General features: G+C 46.1%; 1 protein-coding gene across 2 annotated transcripts in view; it reads left to right on the top strand.

The window, feature by feature from the left end:
- Nucleotides 1-19,096, top strand: part of KCNH1 (potassium voltage-gated channel subfamily H member 1) — a gene marked incomplete at both ends in the record, with an annotated part of 265,348 nt that overhangs the window by 97,159 nt on the left and 149,093 nt on the right. For both annotated transcript variants that reach the window (XM_081121280.1, XM_081121281.1), the window contains one exon: nucleotides 12,628-13,057. In XM_081121280.1, coding sequence (XP_080977406.1) covers nucleotides 12,628-13,057 — 430 coding nt within the window. The remainder of the gene's footprint in view (nucleotides 1-12,627; nucleotides 13,058-19,096) is intronic.

Genomic DNA, 19,096 nt, shown 5'->3' on the forward strand with positions numbered 1-19,096 from the left:
GCCTGGAGTGTAGGTGTGTGAGCAGGTGGGGAGAGGGAAGGCCGGGGGAGCAGGTAGGGCAGTCACAGGCCCGGTGTGCCCCACTAGGGGCACGGGCTATGTCATGAGGCTCTGAGGAGCCTGAGCAGGAGAGCAGTGCAGTCAGAATTGCCTGTAGGAGGAACCGAGTCTCCACATGCGGAATAAATCAGACGAGCTAAGCTTGGAGGCAGGGCCAGTTGGGGCAGCTGGGGCAGCAATCCAGGTGACAGACGGCCGTGTCGGCGCGGATGAGAAAGGTGGACTTGTTCCAGGAACAAACAGAGGCACGGTGAATACGACGCCACGCTTGCCTACAGGTGGGAGATGAGAGAAGCAGGGTCCACACCAAAGATGACATCGAGGTTACTGGAAGGGGCGTTCGTCTGTCTTTTAGATTTTGTTCTGTCTATTAAAATCCCATAGAAGGATTATTGGGACAAAAGATGTGAACCTTTGAAGACTCTGGACGTGCTTTGGAGGTAGTACATTCTCAGAGACAGCCAGTTTATAATACCAACAAGTGGGTTTTTGAGCAGGAGAGTAATTTGATAAAAATCATATAAAGTGATAGAAATGGGCAGGTCAGACTCCATCAGAGAGTCCTGGCCGCTTGGCTGTAGGAATCCAGGCTGAGGAAAAGTGAGGGTATCGGGTGCTCCTCCCAATAGCTGATCACTGGTTTGTTCCTTCCGTTCAGGAATCAATACTGAGTGCCAGCTACGGGCTGGGACTGCGCTGGATGCCTCAGGGACATGTCAAGGTGAAAGAAACTTGCTCTCGTGCTTAGAGAGGGTTTATAGATGCAGCAGGAGAGCAAGACACACAGCCAAAACGTAGGTAAAAGGTAGAGCGGGATAAATGTGATAGTGAATGGCACAAAATGCTGCGGGAATTCAGTGAGAAGAGACCAGTTGGCGAGGGGGGGGGGGGGGTTGGGCAGAGGAAGCGATTGATTCAGACCAGGCTTCATTGCAGGGGCGTTGTTGGAGCTGGTTTCTAAGGGGTGGAGATTTTGGACAGATGGGTGGGAAGAGTCCAGATAGAGAATAAAACACATTTGGGGACACGATGCCTCCCGCTTATTGTGCAGTGTGTCTCTGGGGCTGTAGCCGATGCTCCGGAGAAGGCAGCACAGTGCATTTCTGCACCTAAAGCGGGGTGAGTAACCCAGGAGCTCCTGAAACCAGGGATCTCAGAGGGCAACCAGTGCCCTCGTTTTGGTGGCAGAATGAAGCAAATGGAAGGGGGTTTCTGGTTCCGAAACACGGTGTTGCCTCCAGGCTTTCACGAGGGAGGGGCAGGGCACCTCGTGTCCCTGAGGCAGGCGGGTGTGCTCCCAGGCCGCAGGGCCAGCCCGGCATCCCACCCCGGGGCTGTTTTCCGGCCCAGGGCGCCTAACCCCCTCCCCTGAAAGTACAGGCTGTGCCTCGGGCCACCGGGACCTGTCCCCGTACCAGTGGGAGATGTAAAGTCTGACCTTCACCGTGCGATTCTTCGAAGACATTTTCAGTTTCTTCACGAAAACCAAGGGATAATATATGTGGGAAAATTTTACAAACTGTTAAGTGCTGGTGGATGCGTGGCAGCCATTCATTCAGTTCATCGTTGTTGAGAGCCTGCTGCAGCGTTCTAGGTGCTGAGGAGACAGCTGGTGTTTACATTTTAGTGTGAGGGGCAGTCAGCAAACAAGTGACAAGCCTATATAGTATGTTAAACGTCAAGCCTGTACATGCCATGGGCAAAAATGAAACAGGTGGGGGGTGTTGGGCTGGCGGTTGCGGTTGAGAATGGGGCATGAAGGAAGGAAGGCCTCATTTGAGACGGTTACATTTGAGAAAGGACCCCCAAGGAGGTGAGTAAGCGAGGGATATTGGGGATATTAGTGTACGCATGTTCCAGGCAGAGAAAAGGCAAGTGCAAAGGCCCTGAGGTGGAGCCTACCTGCTGTATCTGAGAGGAGCGAGTGAGTGGGGGCAACAGTAGGAAATGAGGTTGGAGACGTCCCGAGGTGAGAGAGAGAACAATGCAGAATGTATGGACCTCATGGATGACTATGAAGACTTCAACATTTACCCTCCGAGGAAGTCTTTGGAAGGTTCATTTATTTTAACTATTGCTCTTCTGGTCCCCGCTCTGGCCTCCTAGCCACTCTGGCCCAGACAGCCTGGGTTTGAATCCAGCTGTGACAACTCACTTGGACAAGTTGCTTAACCTTTCTGTGCCTCTGTTTCCTCTTCTGCAAAATGGGGATGATAGTAATTCTTATCTTACAGGAGTTATGAGAATTAAATGAGGTCATGTTTATAACAGGCAGTGGCTGGCACACAGTAAATGCTGTGTAAGAGTTTGTTAAAAACTAAATTGTTAAAAAATACTGCAGCCTGCCTGAGGATTCAAACCGATATCCAGGGCTCATCACAGCACTATTGACAATAGCCAAAAGGTGGAAACATCCCTAGAGTCTGTCAGCAGGTGGAGGGATAAACAAAACGTGGCACATACACAGTTATTCATCCATACAAAGGAATGAAATTCTGACACATGCTGCAACGTAGACAAGTCCTGAAAACATTATGCTAAGTGAAAAAAGCCACAGACACAAAAGAACAAATACTGTACGATTCCACTTACATGAGGAGTAGTTAAATCATAGAGATAGAAGTAGGTTAGAGGTTACCAGGGCTGGGAGTGGGGAGTGGGGCGCCCGTGGTCATGGTACAGTGAGTCCTGCCTGCACCTTTGTTTCCTTATTAGTCGGAGGAGGGGTGTGGGCTCCATGCTCCCTGGGTCCCCTCCTGATCCAAAGTTCTGTGATCCCAGGACTCCTGAGCCAAACCTTATGTCCTAAGCCCTCCATTTAGATCTGGGCCATTTAGTGGTCCCACCTCTTGGCAGCTTCCTTTGGCCATCTGCTTTCTGGTCTACAAATATGGAATTGTGTCCTAGTATCACCAGGAAGGGATTTAAATGAGTGTCTATAAATGCATCATGACTTCAAAAACCATTTCTAAATAATACCACCAGCACTCACTTGTAGAGCGTTTGATTTTAACTCTCCAAAAGATGTTCCTATGGATTATTTTTCTGCCGCCTCATCATAGCCTGTGAACCAGGCGAGACGTGCAGAGTGGCCCCAGCTTTGGAGTCAATCTCTTCCTCAATCTGGGCGTCGCTAGCCTGGCATGGGGTGGGGCTGAGAATCTGGGGAGTCTTTTATGCCCATCTTGTTTGACCTCTGAGGTGAAGTGATTTGAATAAGGAACTGAAGCCCGCTTCCCGTCCCTGGGCCTGGTAAGTGTGGGAAACCCGTGTCTACAGATTCCCCTTGGACCATACAAAGGGTGCTGCCCGGGGTGGCCTTAGGATGTTATCTTGCCCGTCTGCAGGTCATGTTATTTAGGAGCCCAGGATCCCCAGTCGGCACAAATATATCACAGTCCGAATCTAAGCTTTTTCGTGGGCGTAGCTTTTCCATGGTGGAAGGAGTGTCATCTTTTTAGTCTACCACTGCTTTTATTTCTTCCTTTTACGTCCTGCTACTTACTGTGGATGAACTCGGACCACTTGCTGCTTGGAAAGAGCGTCCATCAGTAGATGAGCAGATAGAAAGGCTGTGATGCATTTACACAACGGAATGCTACTCGGCCATTAAAAAAATAAGGCAATCTTACCCATTGCAGCAGCATGGAGAGTATTATGCTAAATGAAAGAAGCCCATCTGAGAAAGACAGATATCACACGATCTCACTTATCTGTGGAATCTAATGATCAAAATAAACTGACGAACAAAATAGAAACAGAGGCATGGACGCATGCAACAGACTGACAGCTGTCAGAGGGGATGGGGGTTGGGGGACTGGATGAAAGAAGGTGAAGGGATTAAGCAAAACAAATATATATGCATAGCCCATAGACACAGACAACAGTGTGGGGATAGCCAGAGGGAAAGGGGGGTGGGGGTAGGGGATGTGGGAAAGGGGGGGAAATGGGGACCCAAAGAGGCTTGGCTTGGGGCGACGGGCGCACAATGCAGTGTGCAGATGGTGTTTTGTTGAGTCGTATGCTTGAAACCTGTATGGTTTTGTGAGCCAATGTCACCGCAATAAATTCAATTAAGAAAAGGAAAAAAAGTGTGTGGGAATCATCAATCTCTCTGCGACAGTCAGGTTGGCTTTGGGGGAGCGGAGTGAATGGGGGAACACAGCCGGCTGCTTTGTGTCTTTGGAGCAGCCACGGAAGAGTTCAATCTCATTGATTGTTTTCAAAAACCTGATTGCAATCCACACACAACTCATCCTCCTCCATGGCTGCTGGCCTATCAGTTAATTTATAAAAAGTCCATACAGCCATATAAAATGGGGAGAATTCTATATGTCCTGTAGGATAGTTAATGATAAGAATTAAGTGAATTAATGCAGGTAAGACTAAGTTCAGACTGCTTGGCGTCTCGCAAGGTCTTAATACGTCGTTGTTACTATTATTTAGCAGGATGGGGTCTATATACAACTTTCCATTAAAAAAACTTCTAAGGGGCATGTTTGTTATTTTAGTCATTTCTAATTTCTGTAGTCAAAGAAGTGCTAGATCTCTTAAAGTGAGTTTAGAAATACAGATGCCTAGTGTGAATTGAATTCTGTTGTTTTTCATCATTCCAGGCATCCTTGGCCTTTCATATCCTTATCAGTAGAGACTGACTTTCCCTACCCCTGGAGTCCTCGTGTCCAGAAGCACAGGTGGGGCTCTGCCCACTTTCCTTCAGCTTACACAGCAATTTTGGTGGAAAGCCCTTAATTGCTTCTCGGCAACTTTTCAGAGGGCATTTTCTCTCATCTTTATTAATAGTCACCTGGAGATGACTTCTTTCTGCCATTTCAGATGCTTTCTTTCCTTTGGGCTGAGGGTAAATTAAATCATCTCTCCCCTTTGGGACCCCTCTCCCCCTTCTGGCTGGATTTTACAGCTGGCGGAGAGCGAGGCCACTACCTCTCATGCAACGACTAATACTTTTGTGAGTGTGAACCCTGGGAACATTCTCCACTTCCCAGGTGAAGACATGAGGCCCAGAGAGGTTACCAGGGTCACAGAGCGCGTCAGAGCACATGCCAGAGGCAGGGCCTGGCTCCAAACTGACAATGTTTCTCTATTGCTGCTCCCATTCCCCCAAATTGTAGTTCCTCATTATTTTAACCACACAGAATGGCGACTCTCCTTACTTACTTCTGCTGCTTCCAGAAAGTTTGGAACTATATTTGCCAGAAGCCTCTGAAAGGGGCCATCATTTTGCCTTAGGACATTCCGACGGGGACGTATCCTCAGAGGGCCAGGTGGTGGTATAGAGTGGAGCTCTGTGTAGGACAGTTGCTTCCCAGAAAGGAAGAGTCTGGAATGATTAGTGGCCTCGTCACCACTCACTGCTGAGGCTGAAGGAGAAACAGCCCTCGAGGGCTTTAAATCTCTCTGTGAAGATGGGACAGAGTTAACCATGAGCGGTATTACAGGTGGAGCACTGACCCTCCTTCTAGCTGAAAGGAGGTCCTGACTGTCTTAAATTTAGGAATCCCCGAAGTTATGGCCATGCTGTCTTTCTAGAGTATTCTGATTCCACCTGTCTGTTTCTCCTGCCCCTTTCTCAATGCCTTGTGTGTCTTTCCAGTAGCCCAGACACCTGGAAGTGTCCTGGGGCTAAGAACACTCCCGGGCTGCTCCAGGGGCCCTGCTTGCCAACCCGGTGGAGGCCTCACGGCCTTACTGCAAATTCCTGGTACTTGTGAGGGTCAGGAGGCTACCCTTGTGGGTGCTTCTTTATAGTTTCTAGGGGCTTCTCTACCTTCTTAATTGAAGCTTGGTTTTGGGTGAGGTTGAGACTGAAGTGGATTATGTTTGGGAAAGGAGGGAGTGTGCCTTTTGAAACCAATTAGGCTGCATAGGAAATGATCTGTGAGTCTCTCCTCCATTGAATAGAGTGTTATCACGTGGTCTGGAGGCCCTAGTTGTGTTCTCAGACGTTACTAGTTGAGATGATGCTTTTATAATGTCAGCTCTGGTCCAGATCTAGAGCTCTGGCAGGACAGTGACAAGTGGGCCTACGGCCTAGTCAGGCTCCAGTGCCATAAGCTCCTACAGACACAAGCCTCATGAAAGTCGTTGGGGTTTTCACCTGCAGCAGACCCTGACATGCTGTTGTCTCTGGGAATTTAATAAAATTAGCCTCAAGCAAATTAAGGGCATGGCTAATTCTGCATCAGTGTCAGAGCTGCAGGCACAAGATGACTTCATTGCTTCCTTCAAGTATGAGACACGGCTCCCTCTAGGCTACTTGGGTTCCTTTCACTTCCCTGGAAAAAGCAAGCCTGATATTAGGATTCTGAGAAAGACAGAGACATAGCTGCCTAAAACCAGATTCTCTCTCTTGTATTCTTTGGTTTTTGTTTGGCCAGTGGTACAATTTCAATTTTCAGTGCCTCTAGAAAGCAAAAGAGCCTGATGGTATATTATTCCAACTGAAGATACAGTTTATTTCATGGTTGGAATGGTAAACAAAAAGTAAGTGAGTGGTTTTAAACTTTCTTCAATGTTGGTTTTCTACGGAGACTGCAGATGTGCCTTTTGGGTACATTATTGGATTAAACAAATGGAAGGTGGCAAGGCATCCCTTCTACTTGGTAACTGCATTTTTTCCCTGAGTATGGTCAACAGGCCTGTTAAACGAACTAGAAAAAATTCCCTTTATGTGCAGCCACAGGACTTGTGCTCAGTCTGTCTTTATAGTGGTAGCTACATTGTGTTTTGCTGCTGCGTTGTAGTCATAGGCAGGCTGTATTTTTGTGTGTGGCCTGATTGTAGGTAATGGGAGAGTAGGAGACTGAATTTTCCTTGTTTTCCTATCACTAGTAGCTCTTGGCTATGTCTTCCAGTACTAGGTTTTCAAGAAATGATTGCTGAATTGAATTAAACAAGCCTCAAGTAAAATATTGAAGCAATAGAAAGGTGGCAAATTATATTTAACACCCTGGCCAGTGTGGCTCACTTGGTTAGAGCATCGTTCTGTGCATCGAAGGGTCAGAGGTTTGATTCCCTTTCAGGGCACACACCCAGGTTGTGGGTTCGATCACCGGTAGGGCCGCTCATGGGAGGCAACTGATTAATGTTTCCCTCTCACATCAATGTTTCTCTCTCTCTCCTTCTCCTTTCCTCTCTCTAAAGTCAATTTTTAAAAAAGTACTTATCAGCTAAGAAAAAGAAACAAAAGCAAATTATATTTAAGCTTCAGTGAGTAACTTCCAATAATATCTCGTCAGCAGGTTTATTCCATTGTGCAGTTGAAATGGATCTGCAGTTCTCAGGGTGGTGGGGGCCATCAAAAAACATTTATGCTTGAAGTCACCTCTGTTTCAAAGACAACAAGCAAACCAAGCTCTGTTAACAAAGTAGTAAATTTTTAGAGCACTGGATTTCCTATTGTCACAACTTCTCCTGGTGAGTAAGTTCAGAGGGAAGTATGTGAAGGAGGCCGTTAGCTGGAGGAGGAAACAGGAGAAGAGTAATCATGATCAGTGTGAGGTTGAAAGCCATCAAAAAAATAAAGTTTACCTGCAGAATTTGCTGTGGATGCCATCATGTCACCACACAGACCTGGAAGCCTGGGGGAACGATTCAAGGACTGAAAGACCCAGGAGTTCTTTTGAATAACACAGTGTCATCAGTCTGTGACGTGTCATTTCCATGCCTATGGCAGAGAAAAAAAAGGAGCAGATTATTGTTGAATCTGGGTAGTTGAGAAGGCAAGATATAGCCCACGTTAACGGAATGATTTATTTAGTCTGGATGAATAGGTAACAGTCAATAATTCTCACAAATGATTCTGATAATTACCATATGTCCGTTTCAATTTGAATTGCATCAGTATCACAACAACTGAGATTATTTAGATTCAGGAGGCTTCCTTCCAGCCATAGTTGTTGGCCTTCAGTGATGAGCTGCCCAGCACAGGTTCTTACCATCTCTTTATCTATGTTGACTCAACTTGAACTTCATTTTTTTGTTTCCAAAGAGTAATTTATTGATTTTTAGAGAGGGAGGGCGGTAGAAGAGAGAGAGAGAAACATTGATGTGAAAGCACATCCATCAGCTGCCTCCTGCACGCCCCCTGCTGGGGACTGAGCTTGCAACACGGACGAGTGCCCTCGACCCAGAATCGAACCAGCAAACTCCTGGTGCATGGAATGCTGCTCAGCTGACGGAGTAGCACCGGCCAGGGCTCCATTTGAACTTCTTGGTTCTTCATAATTTTAAGGTTGTAACAGAAAACTCACTGGCATTATTTGTAATGTGAGATAGGTTTTCTGATACAAGAAGTCCCTGGGAAAATGTGATTCTCTACCATATGGTGCTATTGTTTTTTTATACTAAAACAAATAAAAACACTTCGGAGTATTCTGTTTTATTTATTGCATATACTGAACTTCGGGCAAATAAGAAAAAACCCCAAATTAGCTTGAAACCCAAATTAATAGCTTGAAGTGCTTTTAAACAGCTGGAATTCCAGCTGTTAGTGCAATAAGAGAGAACTTATGCAAGACCGTGTAATAGAATATCATTGTGCACGCAGATAAATAACACAGTGAGGAAGTGCATGTTTTGTATTGTTCCAAAGGCTCCTTAAAGTGAGAAAAAAATTTCTACAATAATCCAAACTCTTTAATGCAGTTTAGAAAGTGTTTGAGACCCTTTCTGAGAGGGTGCTGGCTTTAGACCCTGTGTAGGTGTATTAGTTTCCTAGGGCTGTCACGACACATTACCACAGAGTGGTGGCTTAGTACACAGGAATGTATTCTATCATAGTTCTGGAGGCTGTGTTCCGAAATCAAGGTGTCGGTACGACCATGCTCTCTCTGAAGGCTCTCGGAGAGAATCTGTTCCATGCCTGCCTCTTAGCTCCTGGTGTTGCCGATCAACCTTGGCACTCTCTGGCTTGGATTCATCACTCCAGTCTCTGTGTTGTCAATCACAGGGGCTCTCTCTCTGGGTCTTCCTCATTCCCTTCTTATAAGAACAGCAGCCACACTGGATTAAGGGCCCACTGAGTGACCTCATCATAACTAACTATACCTGCAACAACTCTGTTTCCAAATAAGGTCGCATTCTGAGGTTCTGGAAAAGACATGAATTTGGCGGGATACTGTTCGACCCAATAGGAGGTTTCTAAAATGAGTACCAAGTGGCTTTGGTCTTCAGGAAGGTGTAGTTCCTGATGTACACGGGGAAATGATTACAGGAAACTATAATGCAAAGCAATGTGCTCAAGTGGCGATGGATGCAGATTACCACGGACATTTGGAGGAGTGAGTGGTTGGGACTACAGGGTCGTCATGGAGGGCTTTAGGGTGGAGGTAGTGGCAGACCTGAAGGACAACTAGTATCATAGTAGAAGGTCTGACAGATAACTAGTTACCAGTTGCAAGAAATGGGGAAGCCGTGCATTCTGGGCTGAGAGACTGGTCTGGGCAAGATGAGATGCCAGTGTGCATCTGCTGTGTGGGATGCTTGAGACAACTGGCTTGTGTGGCTGGAGGGTAGCTTGGCCTTTGGGTAGTGGTTGCATGTGTTGCTGTGGCCATTGCGAGAGAATGGAGAAGGGATGAAGTACAGATGGAGCCGAAGGGAGGTGAGAAAGGAGATGGGAGCCCAGTCGTTCATGTCCGTGAATGACTGCCACAGGAGGGGTTCTTCGAGGTAGCAGTAAGGGGAGAGTTCAGGGAGAGGTGGAACGACCATCCCTAAAGGGCACCCGAGGAGACCTTGCTGGACTCAGAGGAGCTGACCTAGATGACTTCTGTGTCCCCTCTCAGCTCTCAAGTTCTGTGATTCTTAGTAGAAATATCTTCCCTAATCCTATCATGCCTCTCTCAGCCGTTATGCATTTGCTCCCTCCCTGCTTTCTGTCGAGCATCTTTCACGGGCTGGGCACTGAAGGTAAGTAGAATGCGGGAAGACAAGGCATCATCAGTCTCATGTCTTCCCTGTAGCATTGGCACAGGAGTACCTAGTGGGTTCTCTGTAAATGTTGCTTTGAATTGAGTGTGAGAGAGGGAAAAATGACAAGGCAGTTTGCCCTGGGTAGTAAGCTCTGCTTCAGAGCGGAGCTGCTTTGAAAGATGATTTCAGGAACCTCCTTATGTGGAGGTGGAGAGTAGGTGGCTGCTTACATGTGTTTGATTTCTGAGTCATCAAAAAGGCTCTCTTGCCTCCCAAAATATCTCCTTCATCCAGGCTGTCGGTGCTTTTAATTCCATTATTGGAAGTTAGTTTTCCTCTTAAAATGCAGATGCCCCGTGGAGAGAAGTTATCTGTTTACCCTCATCAGTCTTTCGTAGCTTAATATGAGGGATTTTTGTCAGTCTTTTCTGCGTGGCAGGTTTCTGCATGGAGGGAAAAGGGAGCCCAGGGAGGAGTACTGGACATGCCAAAGGTAAATTTTGTCAAGATTGACAGTTTGGATGAATTGACCCTTGGCTTAGAAAAACCCGTGATTATCCATTTGCTGGTATATGTTGGATAAGAAATGATTTTTTTTCTGCTGTAAGTTTTATGGCTACAAAACTGTTTTTATGTGCTTTGTTTTTTTTTAAAAGGGCAATACATTGTATTTCATCTCAACAAAAATAATGTGTGTGGCAGCCTGGTGCTCTGTTCTTTCTCCACAAGGCTGTGCCGCATATGGTTTCTGTGCTTACAGTCAGGGAACGCTAATGATCCAGCTGCTGTAACAAATATCCCCCGAAGTTCCAGTGGCTGATTTCAGAGGTTTCTTTTTTCATTCACATAACAATGTGATTCAAGTTAATTGGCTGGGAGAGGGTGCTTCACATCGTCTTTTAGGGACCCAGGCTCCTTCCGTGCTGTACGTTCACCGTTTTCAGGCCTCAAGGTCATACTAGCTTCCTCTGGAGGACGTGCGGGGGAAGAGAAAGCAGGCAGCACACTTACTTGTGGCTCCCTTGGCCTGGAAGTGACACACACTCCACCTCACGCCCCGTTGGTGAGAACTAGTCCTGAGTCCAACCCAGATGGAAAAAGCCTGGGAAATGCAGTTTAGCTTTGTGCCCAGAAAGAGAACGCACCCCTGCTGAGACTCCAAAATCATTTTTGTCAGAAATCATTTGCACAAAACCTTTCTGTCTATGACATAACCTGAGCTTTGGGGGCTATCATGAAAGGGACAAGAGAGAACAGCGATGACCTGGGACTTGTCCAGTGTTTGGAATAGCGAGAAGTCATCCACTCTGCGTGGCGAAGGGCCTCTCATCCTGCTGGTGGACTTTTGCCATGTCAGGGAGACCAAAGTCTTGATTCAAAGAAATGTTCTTATTTTGTTTGCTGATTTGCATTTTAATAGAAGTAGAAAAAGCTAATGGAAATCTCCCTTGAAATCAGTTTTGAGGTTTTGAATGGTGTAGCTTCTGTAATATATTTCAGTTCCTTTTGGAGATAAGAGTAGATTAGGGTTTGGAGAAGATTTGGGGATCCTCTAGTCCACCCCTCTCATTGTCTAGAGGAGGGAACCGAGAGATAACTGCATTGTCCAAATTCACATAGCAAGTTAGTGGCTTATGTAGGTCTCAGACCCTGTTTTTCAGATTTCTACTCGGTATTTTTTCTACTATCACAGTCCCTAGAGAACTGTTCAGAGACTAGCGCTGTCCTGGTGGGACCATCAGACACCAACTAGAAAGGAGGAAGCTACCAGGTGAAATCAGAGGGTTCTTTTTAGCTGAGATTCTTTGATGGATTGCGTTTAAGGACATGGTGTCTGGGTTGACAGAAGTGATGTCACCTTCCAATAATCTGTAACTCTTCTGAGAAAACAGAATCTCAGTTCTTCTTAGCTGTTTCTTTCACTCATTTTTATATTTTTAAAGAAATTTGTTTTTAAATATATTTTTCTATTATAAAAGTAATAAAAATTTTAGTCATACAAATTAAGTAAATATATGCAAGTATAACAAAAATATATACAAGTGTACCAAAAAATTGCCTGTAATTCCCTAACTTGACAGCATAGCCATAACCACCGATAATGTTTTACTTCTCCCATGTGTGTTTCCTGACCATTTTTCAACACATAAATACTTGTGTTAGAATGAAACATTATACAATGTGTAATAAATGCTATGCAACTCTTAAAATATTTCATATTACCTAATATGAAATATTACACAACCCTTAAAATTGTTCTGAAATAACTCATGACATGGAAAAATGCTCATATATATTTGTGGACTTCTGCATAATATAATTAGATTAAAATTCTAATGTTATTTGGCTTATTTGTTTTGTTTTTTAATATGCTTTTTAATGGAAGTAGGAAAAAAGCTAATGGAAATCTCCCTTCCATACACCTTGGAATAAAATCCTAATTTTATTGTAAATAAGTACACAAATATATACGAGCATTTTTTCCATATCATGACAATTTTTAAGGGTTGCATAATATTGCATCTTGTGGAAATACACTATGCTGAAGGAACAGCCCCGGCGGGGGGGGAGGGAGAAGAGAAAGAGTAGTGTCCTTGGTTCCTGGCCCTGACTGTGCTCCTCTCCTCCCAGGGCATCAGCAGCCTGTTCAGCTCTCTCAAAGTCGTCCGGCTGCTCCGCCTGGGGCGAGTGGCCCGTAAACTGGACCATTACATTGAATACGGCGCTGCTGTGCTGGTCCTGCTGGTGTGTGTGTTCGGGCTGGCTGCGCACTGGATGGCCTGCATTTGGTACAGCATCGGGGACTATGAGATCTTCGACGAGGACACCAAGACCATCCGCAACAACAGCTGGCTCTACCAACTGGCGATGGACATCGGCACCCCTTACCAGTTTAATGGGTCTGGCTCAGGGAAATGGGAAGGTGGCCCCAGCAAGAATTCTGTCTACATCTCCTCGTTGTATTTCACCATGACCAGCCTCACCAGTGTGGGCTTTGGGAACATCGCCCCATCCACAGACATCGAGAAGATCTTTGCAGTGGCCATCATGATGATTGGCTGTAAGTACCACAGTGGCTGGGGCTGGGGCAGGGGGCTTACTGTTTGTCTTCCTTCTATTAGCCAGAAATAGGTTAATGGCTATGGTGCCAGCAGGATCAGGGTGTAATAACTTAAAGTGAGGGAGAGATTTTTTTTAAAAAAGACTAGTTTTATAGTTTTACAATAATGAAAAAAGTACCTGTTTACTGTAAAGAAATTCAGAAAATATCAAAAAAGAACAGAGTAGAAAATAAAGGACATCCATCTGCCTCTGAGAGATAACTATCATTACCTTTTGGTCTCTCCCTTACAGAATATTTTCTATATCTGAACTCGTAGAGATAGATTTTTATAAAGTTAAAATGACTTGTATGCTACACATACAATTTGGTAAACTGCTTGTTCATAGAAAAGTGAATCGTGGAACCCTTTCCATGTCAATGGCAGCATCGCTCTAGGTCTGCACAGTTCAATGTGAGACCAGAAAGGAGAAATAGGAAGAGAGAATGTGAACTGTCTTATTAATTACCTTGCATATTGATTCTACATGAAAATGATAATATCTTTGATGTAGTGGGTTAAAAGTTCTATTGCAATTTTATATTTCCTTTTGCTGTTGTTTTTTTAAAAAAAATCTTCATTGATTTCAGAGAGAGAAAGGAAGGGAGAGGGAGAGAGAGATAGAAACATCAATGATGAGAATCATTGATCGGCTGCCTCCTGCACGCCCCCTGCTGGGGATTATGGAGCCCACAACCCGGGCATGTGCCCTGACCGGGAATTGAACCGCGATCTCCTGGATTCTAGGTCGATGCTCAGCGACTGAGCCATGCCTGGCCGGGCCTTTTGCTTTTTTAATGTAGCTCCTAGGAAAATGTTGAATCTTATTTCTATTGTACAGTGCTAATCTAGATCAATACTGTTGATGTTTGCTTGATGGTTAAGAAATGTCCCAAGTCCAAACAAGCAACAAAAACCCCAAAACAGAACAAAATGTGAAAAAAAGGCTCTTGATCAATTGAGAGGTAATGGGTTATTGGATTAACTTGACTGGGCAGAAAAGCAAAAACAAGCCTAGTTCTTGAGAAAGGTACTGACTTCTCATCAACTTACCCACTGACCATTACGTAGCTGTTGCTATTGCCAATTCTGGAAATAGCCTTCGGCTGGAAACAACGGGCTACCGTCACTAATGGGACTCACAGGGGAGGAGTAGACCTAATGGGGCTGGGAAAGCACATGGACTTGAGTGGACTGGACTCATGGTGAACCTGCCAAGTGGACCAGGTGCACGTCAGGGACAGATTATGACATGGAAGAGGACAGAACTCCCATGAAGCATCAGTTTGGATGGTAGTCTGGTCTCACGTGAGGAAGCTGGACTCTGGTTCCAGCAGGCAGAAGCCCTTTGGCTGGATATAGTCCTCAGGGTGGATTTGACACATTACTTGTCATACCGACCAGGGAACTCTAAGACCAGGGAAACCTGAGGCTTCAGTCTGTATTGCTCTGTCTAGCCCACCAGGGATTCAGTGCCCCCTTCTGCAAGAGGATTTCACCCCAAATTGTCACATTTGCTGCAACCCCCTTTTTTGCAACCACTTTATTGTGCCTGATGCAGTCCTTTCACAAAAGTCTTCAGCCAAGGCACAGAGTTCACCTCTGAGTATTTACTGAATGTGTCTAAGGGGTCATTGATTCATGGGAAGTGTTTACCGATGGCGCTTTTGGGTTTGCTTCTTACTTTAAAATGGGTTTTAATAGAGATGATTGCTTGACCATGGGAGACAGCATTAAGTGTCTGTGGGTAGCTAATTGCTTTCGCTTAATTAGGACTTGAGGTGCTTTCTTGTGTCGTGTAAAATGATTTAAAACCTTTGCTCTTCTGGAACTATTTTGGCCTTGGAAGCACCAGTTTCCTAGGCAGGGACAGCAGGGGTTTTGTGAATTTGGGGGCACCGGGTAACAACCAGACATAGCGTACTCAGGTCACAGTTTCTGTCTTTTAGAGGGGAGATGAGACACTTTGTAAGTAGAAATACCTCATTATATCCATTACAGAAATTTACAGAAGAGTAGTCAGTTAGAAAATGGGCCCCATTTCACGGGCTCCCCAAGGGTTTTCAAATCTGAGGAGACTTCCTTGCAATTTTTTACCTGGCAGAAAAGAAAAAAGAAAATAGTTCTGGTGGCATATAATAAAGATAAACAGTTTGTTTTCTCCAAACCATGCTTCTACGGAGAGCATAATTTCCTGGGGATGGTCTCCAAGGAAAACCTCGAACAATTATTATCACCTCTTTTCTCTCCCACCTTCTCAGAGCTGGGTGATGTTTCCAATTCTTGAAATAAAGTGTAATACGCAGGTAGTCGCCTGTGCAGCCAAGTCTGGTGTTCAGGTAGGCAAGTCTACTTAAGGGGAACCATTTCCTGAACAGGTTAGTCACTGCACTAAGCGTTCTACACACACTCTCTACTGCTCACGGGAGTTCTGTACCTGAGCGACTGTCATCTCAATCTTATAAGGACCGAAGCTCAGAGAAGTTAACTCACTTTCCCAGGAATGTGGGGCTGGTAAGCAGGAGAGACGGAGTTTGGACCCAGGCCTCCCTGAATTAGAAGTCCAGCTCCTCCTATGGACCCACGTGCACAGGTGAGGTCTGAGAACAGAGTCCACCAGCTTCTCTAGCTGACCTACCAACACTTTGAAAATTCCCTCCGTGAACTTTAACAAACTGGAAACTGCATGCTTATTAATTGTTGTTGTGGTTTTAATTTAAGAACGGGAGTTTGATAGACACTCAGGGGACCAGATGTTTTGGGAACCAGCCATTTTTCAGCAGCCTGCCACAGTTACAGCTATTCAATTTCAGTGTGACACATCTGACAAATTCTTTTACCGACAACACAGTTATTGCATTCTGTGTAGTGTGGTGGCAATTACCCTTGTAAGCTCACATTTGAACAGCCTTTGCTCTGGACAAGTGCTGGTGTCTTATTAGATTTGTGGGGTCCTCTCTTGTCTTGCTTTGCCTGTGTGTGGACATGTGCTCACCTATTTCCTGCTGCACGGTTCTTGGGACTGGACTGACCCCAGAATTGGCACCTCTGGCGACAAGGAGCATTGACCACACTGCATTTTGGCTAATGCATCAGTGCTTCTCTGTCACTAGTCACCCCAGAGGTCAGGCCCCTTGCCTTAAGGGGTGTAGAGAGACACAAAGCCGGTGGGTTCTTGAAGTACTGGTTACATTGTGATTTTTTTCCTTGTGGCATTGAATTTTACATGCATTGGTAATATTATTTCTTGGCTGTTCTATTGCAGTGTATCAGCCATGATATAGATTATCTAGAAGTCTAGTGTTGCTTCTCCTCTCTCTTCTTTGGCACTGAATATCTCATTGTAACTTGGCTCATTCCCCTGAGGATGTGGGGAAGCAGGAAAACTAAGCATTTTTAATCTTGCCTACCTTTCTCAGTTCTGATAAAAAAAAAATTGCAATAGGAAGAGGTGGAAACTGGTGGCTAAAATGAGTATTTGTGATTATCTGTGGGTGTAGGTGATCTATAGTGTCTCCAACTGCCTCGTTTTATGTCTGACTTCTATTCTGGGGTCTTGTCCTGGGCCAGGGGCAAGCGAGCCCCTGCCCTAATCTCCCTGCCCTCATGAGGGTCTCCAGGGGCCTCCTGCAAGGCTCGCCCTGAGGTGTAGTAAGTGGACTCCTCACATCTTTTTGCACATTTCCTGTGTGTTGGTGATGCTGAGTGACGCACAAGGCCACTCTGGTCCTTTGTGTGATACGGGAGAGGGTATCCCCCTTTCAACAGGCACATACCGAGTGCCTCCCTGCCAGACCCCTACTGTGTGCTAAGGATTTGGACACTGCTGCTGTGGGTGGTGCTCTCAGGGAGTCTGTGGTCTGATGGTGGTGGGGGCTGTGGGAAGGACAGACACAGGCCCTGTCACCCACCAGCTGTGGGCTGAGCCTTCCCCGGCCTCTGAGGGACCCCTTAAAGAAGGAGGGGCTGTTAGGGGAAGAGTTCTTGCGTCTGGGAGATTGCAGTCTCAGGTACGGGACACCATCCTGTCCTGGGGAGCTCTTCAGGGAGAATTTCATGTGGAGACATTTCCATTTTTCACAAGTAAACTTTGCACTTTTCTCATTCTTTCCTCATAATGTCATTGCTGTCATCCTGTCATGAGAATTAAGCCACATTCATTTTCTTTCTCTCTGACAGTGGCACGGGGTCTAGACCTTGTATGCCTACTCCAGCCCCCTTCCCCCCAAACACTGAACACTTGGTCTCCTACCTCAGCTCCGCATGGCACCTGTCTCTTTGAATTTAGTTTTTTCTTCCCAGTCCTCCCCACCGCAGCTCCTTCACATCACAGCAGAATGTCGGTGCTGAAGGGACCTGTGGGAGCATCCAGCGGAACCCCTCCTGTCATTGTTCTGCTGGGCCACATCTCACCCTGATCAGTGCTTCAGTCAACTCTGCCCCCCTCCCGCCTCTGCCCTCCCCTCCAACTCGGGCCTGGGAGCTCCAGACAGCAAGTGGGGTCACCCCAGGTGGTTTCCTTGTATAACCTTCTCTCCTAGGGGAAAGGGACACTAGTGACCTGCACCCCTGGGCTTTGACCCCCCTCCCTCACCCACTGCGCTATGCTTTGTGGTTTCCCTTCAGCTTAGAGTATTTACAAGCCAATATGAACTTTTCTCTGCCTCCCTCCTGATCTCATTTAAATATTTCTTATTTGTTTTCATTTTACCTTTGCTGAATATGCCTTTTTATATTCTATCCCAATATACTGGTTTTTCAAAAATGATATGGAGCACATCTCCTAGGAGGCTGTAAAGATACTCTTAGGAGACTTGGGACACATGGTCGCTGCTTAATGAATATTTATGGACATGTTGAACCTGGACAATTGAGAAGGCTCTGGAGTGTTGGAATCGGCCTGCAGTGTTATTGGCCAAGCTTCTCTATTAGTTAGGAGATGTTTTCCTGCTGCTGGGCAGAGACAGAGAGGAATGGCAACATCAACAAGGCCTGTGCTTCCTGCAGGTTTAGGGTTGGTCTGGCTGCTCCACCGTCACCAGAGGCCCAGGCTTCTCTGCCCTCTTCTGCACATGACTTTCGCATGGGGATCCAATGTGGCCGTTCCAGCTTCCGAAGCCAGGCGTTCTTTCTCCAGAAAGTAGAAAGCAGGGAAGGGGAAGGCGGGCTGGACTCTTTTCATTTTGAGAACAAGGCTAGGAAATTGCCGTATTGCCTTTGTGCGTGTCGCATTGGCTGGAACTTGGTAACCTGGCCACACCGAGCTGCAGAGCAGAGTGGGAGAGGTAGCCTTTGTCCTGGGCGGGCAGGGGCTCAGTACTAGGGGCACGGAGGAGAGCTGGTGGGGGGCTGCCTGCTGTGTCTGCCTCGCTTTCCTCCCCCGCCCCGGTTCCCTTCAGCTGATAGCAGCAAACATCAGCCCTCCCTGATTGCCAGGCCCGGGGAGCCCCGATTCCTCACTTCCTGGCTGAGAGGCTTTGGCTCAGGCCCCAGGTCTGCTCGGTGCTTTGGGTCGCGCCCTTTAATTTCTGTGGTTTGGGGGTTTGAGGCTCTCCTGACAATCTCCCTTCGTGGAAGTGAGAACTGAATGAGATAACGACGTACCATAGCTCTTCAAAGAAGCTGCAAATCTCGACCTTCTGTTGTGATTTTGTTGGTGTTAATAACAGCAGCGATTTCTCCATCCTCCTCTCTCAGTTTTCCTTTCCTGTTCTTAGATAAAGAAAATGATAATTGCTACTCCGTCCTCAGGAGCGTGAGAACGCTGTTTAATTTCATTTTGGGCTTCTGTTTATTTTGGGAAATGGGGCAGTGTCCAGGATGCTACGGGAGAAATAACTATTCATGTCTCATTTATTCTTAGAGGTGTTTTTTTTTTTTCTTCTAGCCAGCAAATAAGTTTATTTTTTTCTAGAATCTGATTTTTAAGAAAGCCCTGTCTGCCTCTGTGCATTTCAGAGGTGTACCTTCACCTTTTACACAACCTAGGCTACTTTCTG

The sequence above is a fragment of the Miniopterus schreibersii genome (genome assembly GCF_964146895.1).
Source record: "Miniopterus schreibersii genome assembly, chromosome: 19".
NCBI lineage: Eukaryota > Metazoa > Chordata > Mammalia > Chiroptera > Miniopteridae > Miniopterus > Miniopterus schreibersii.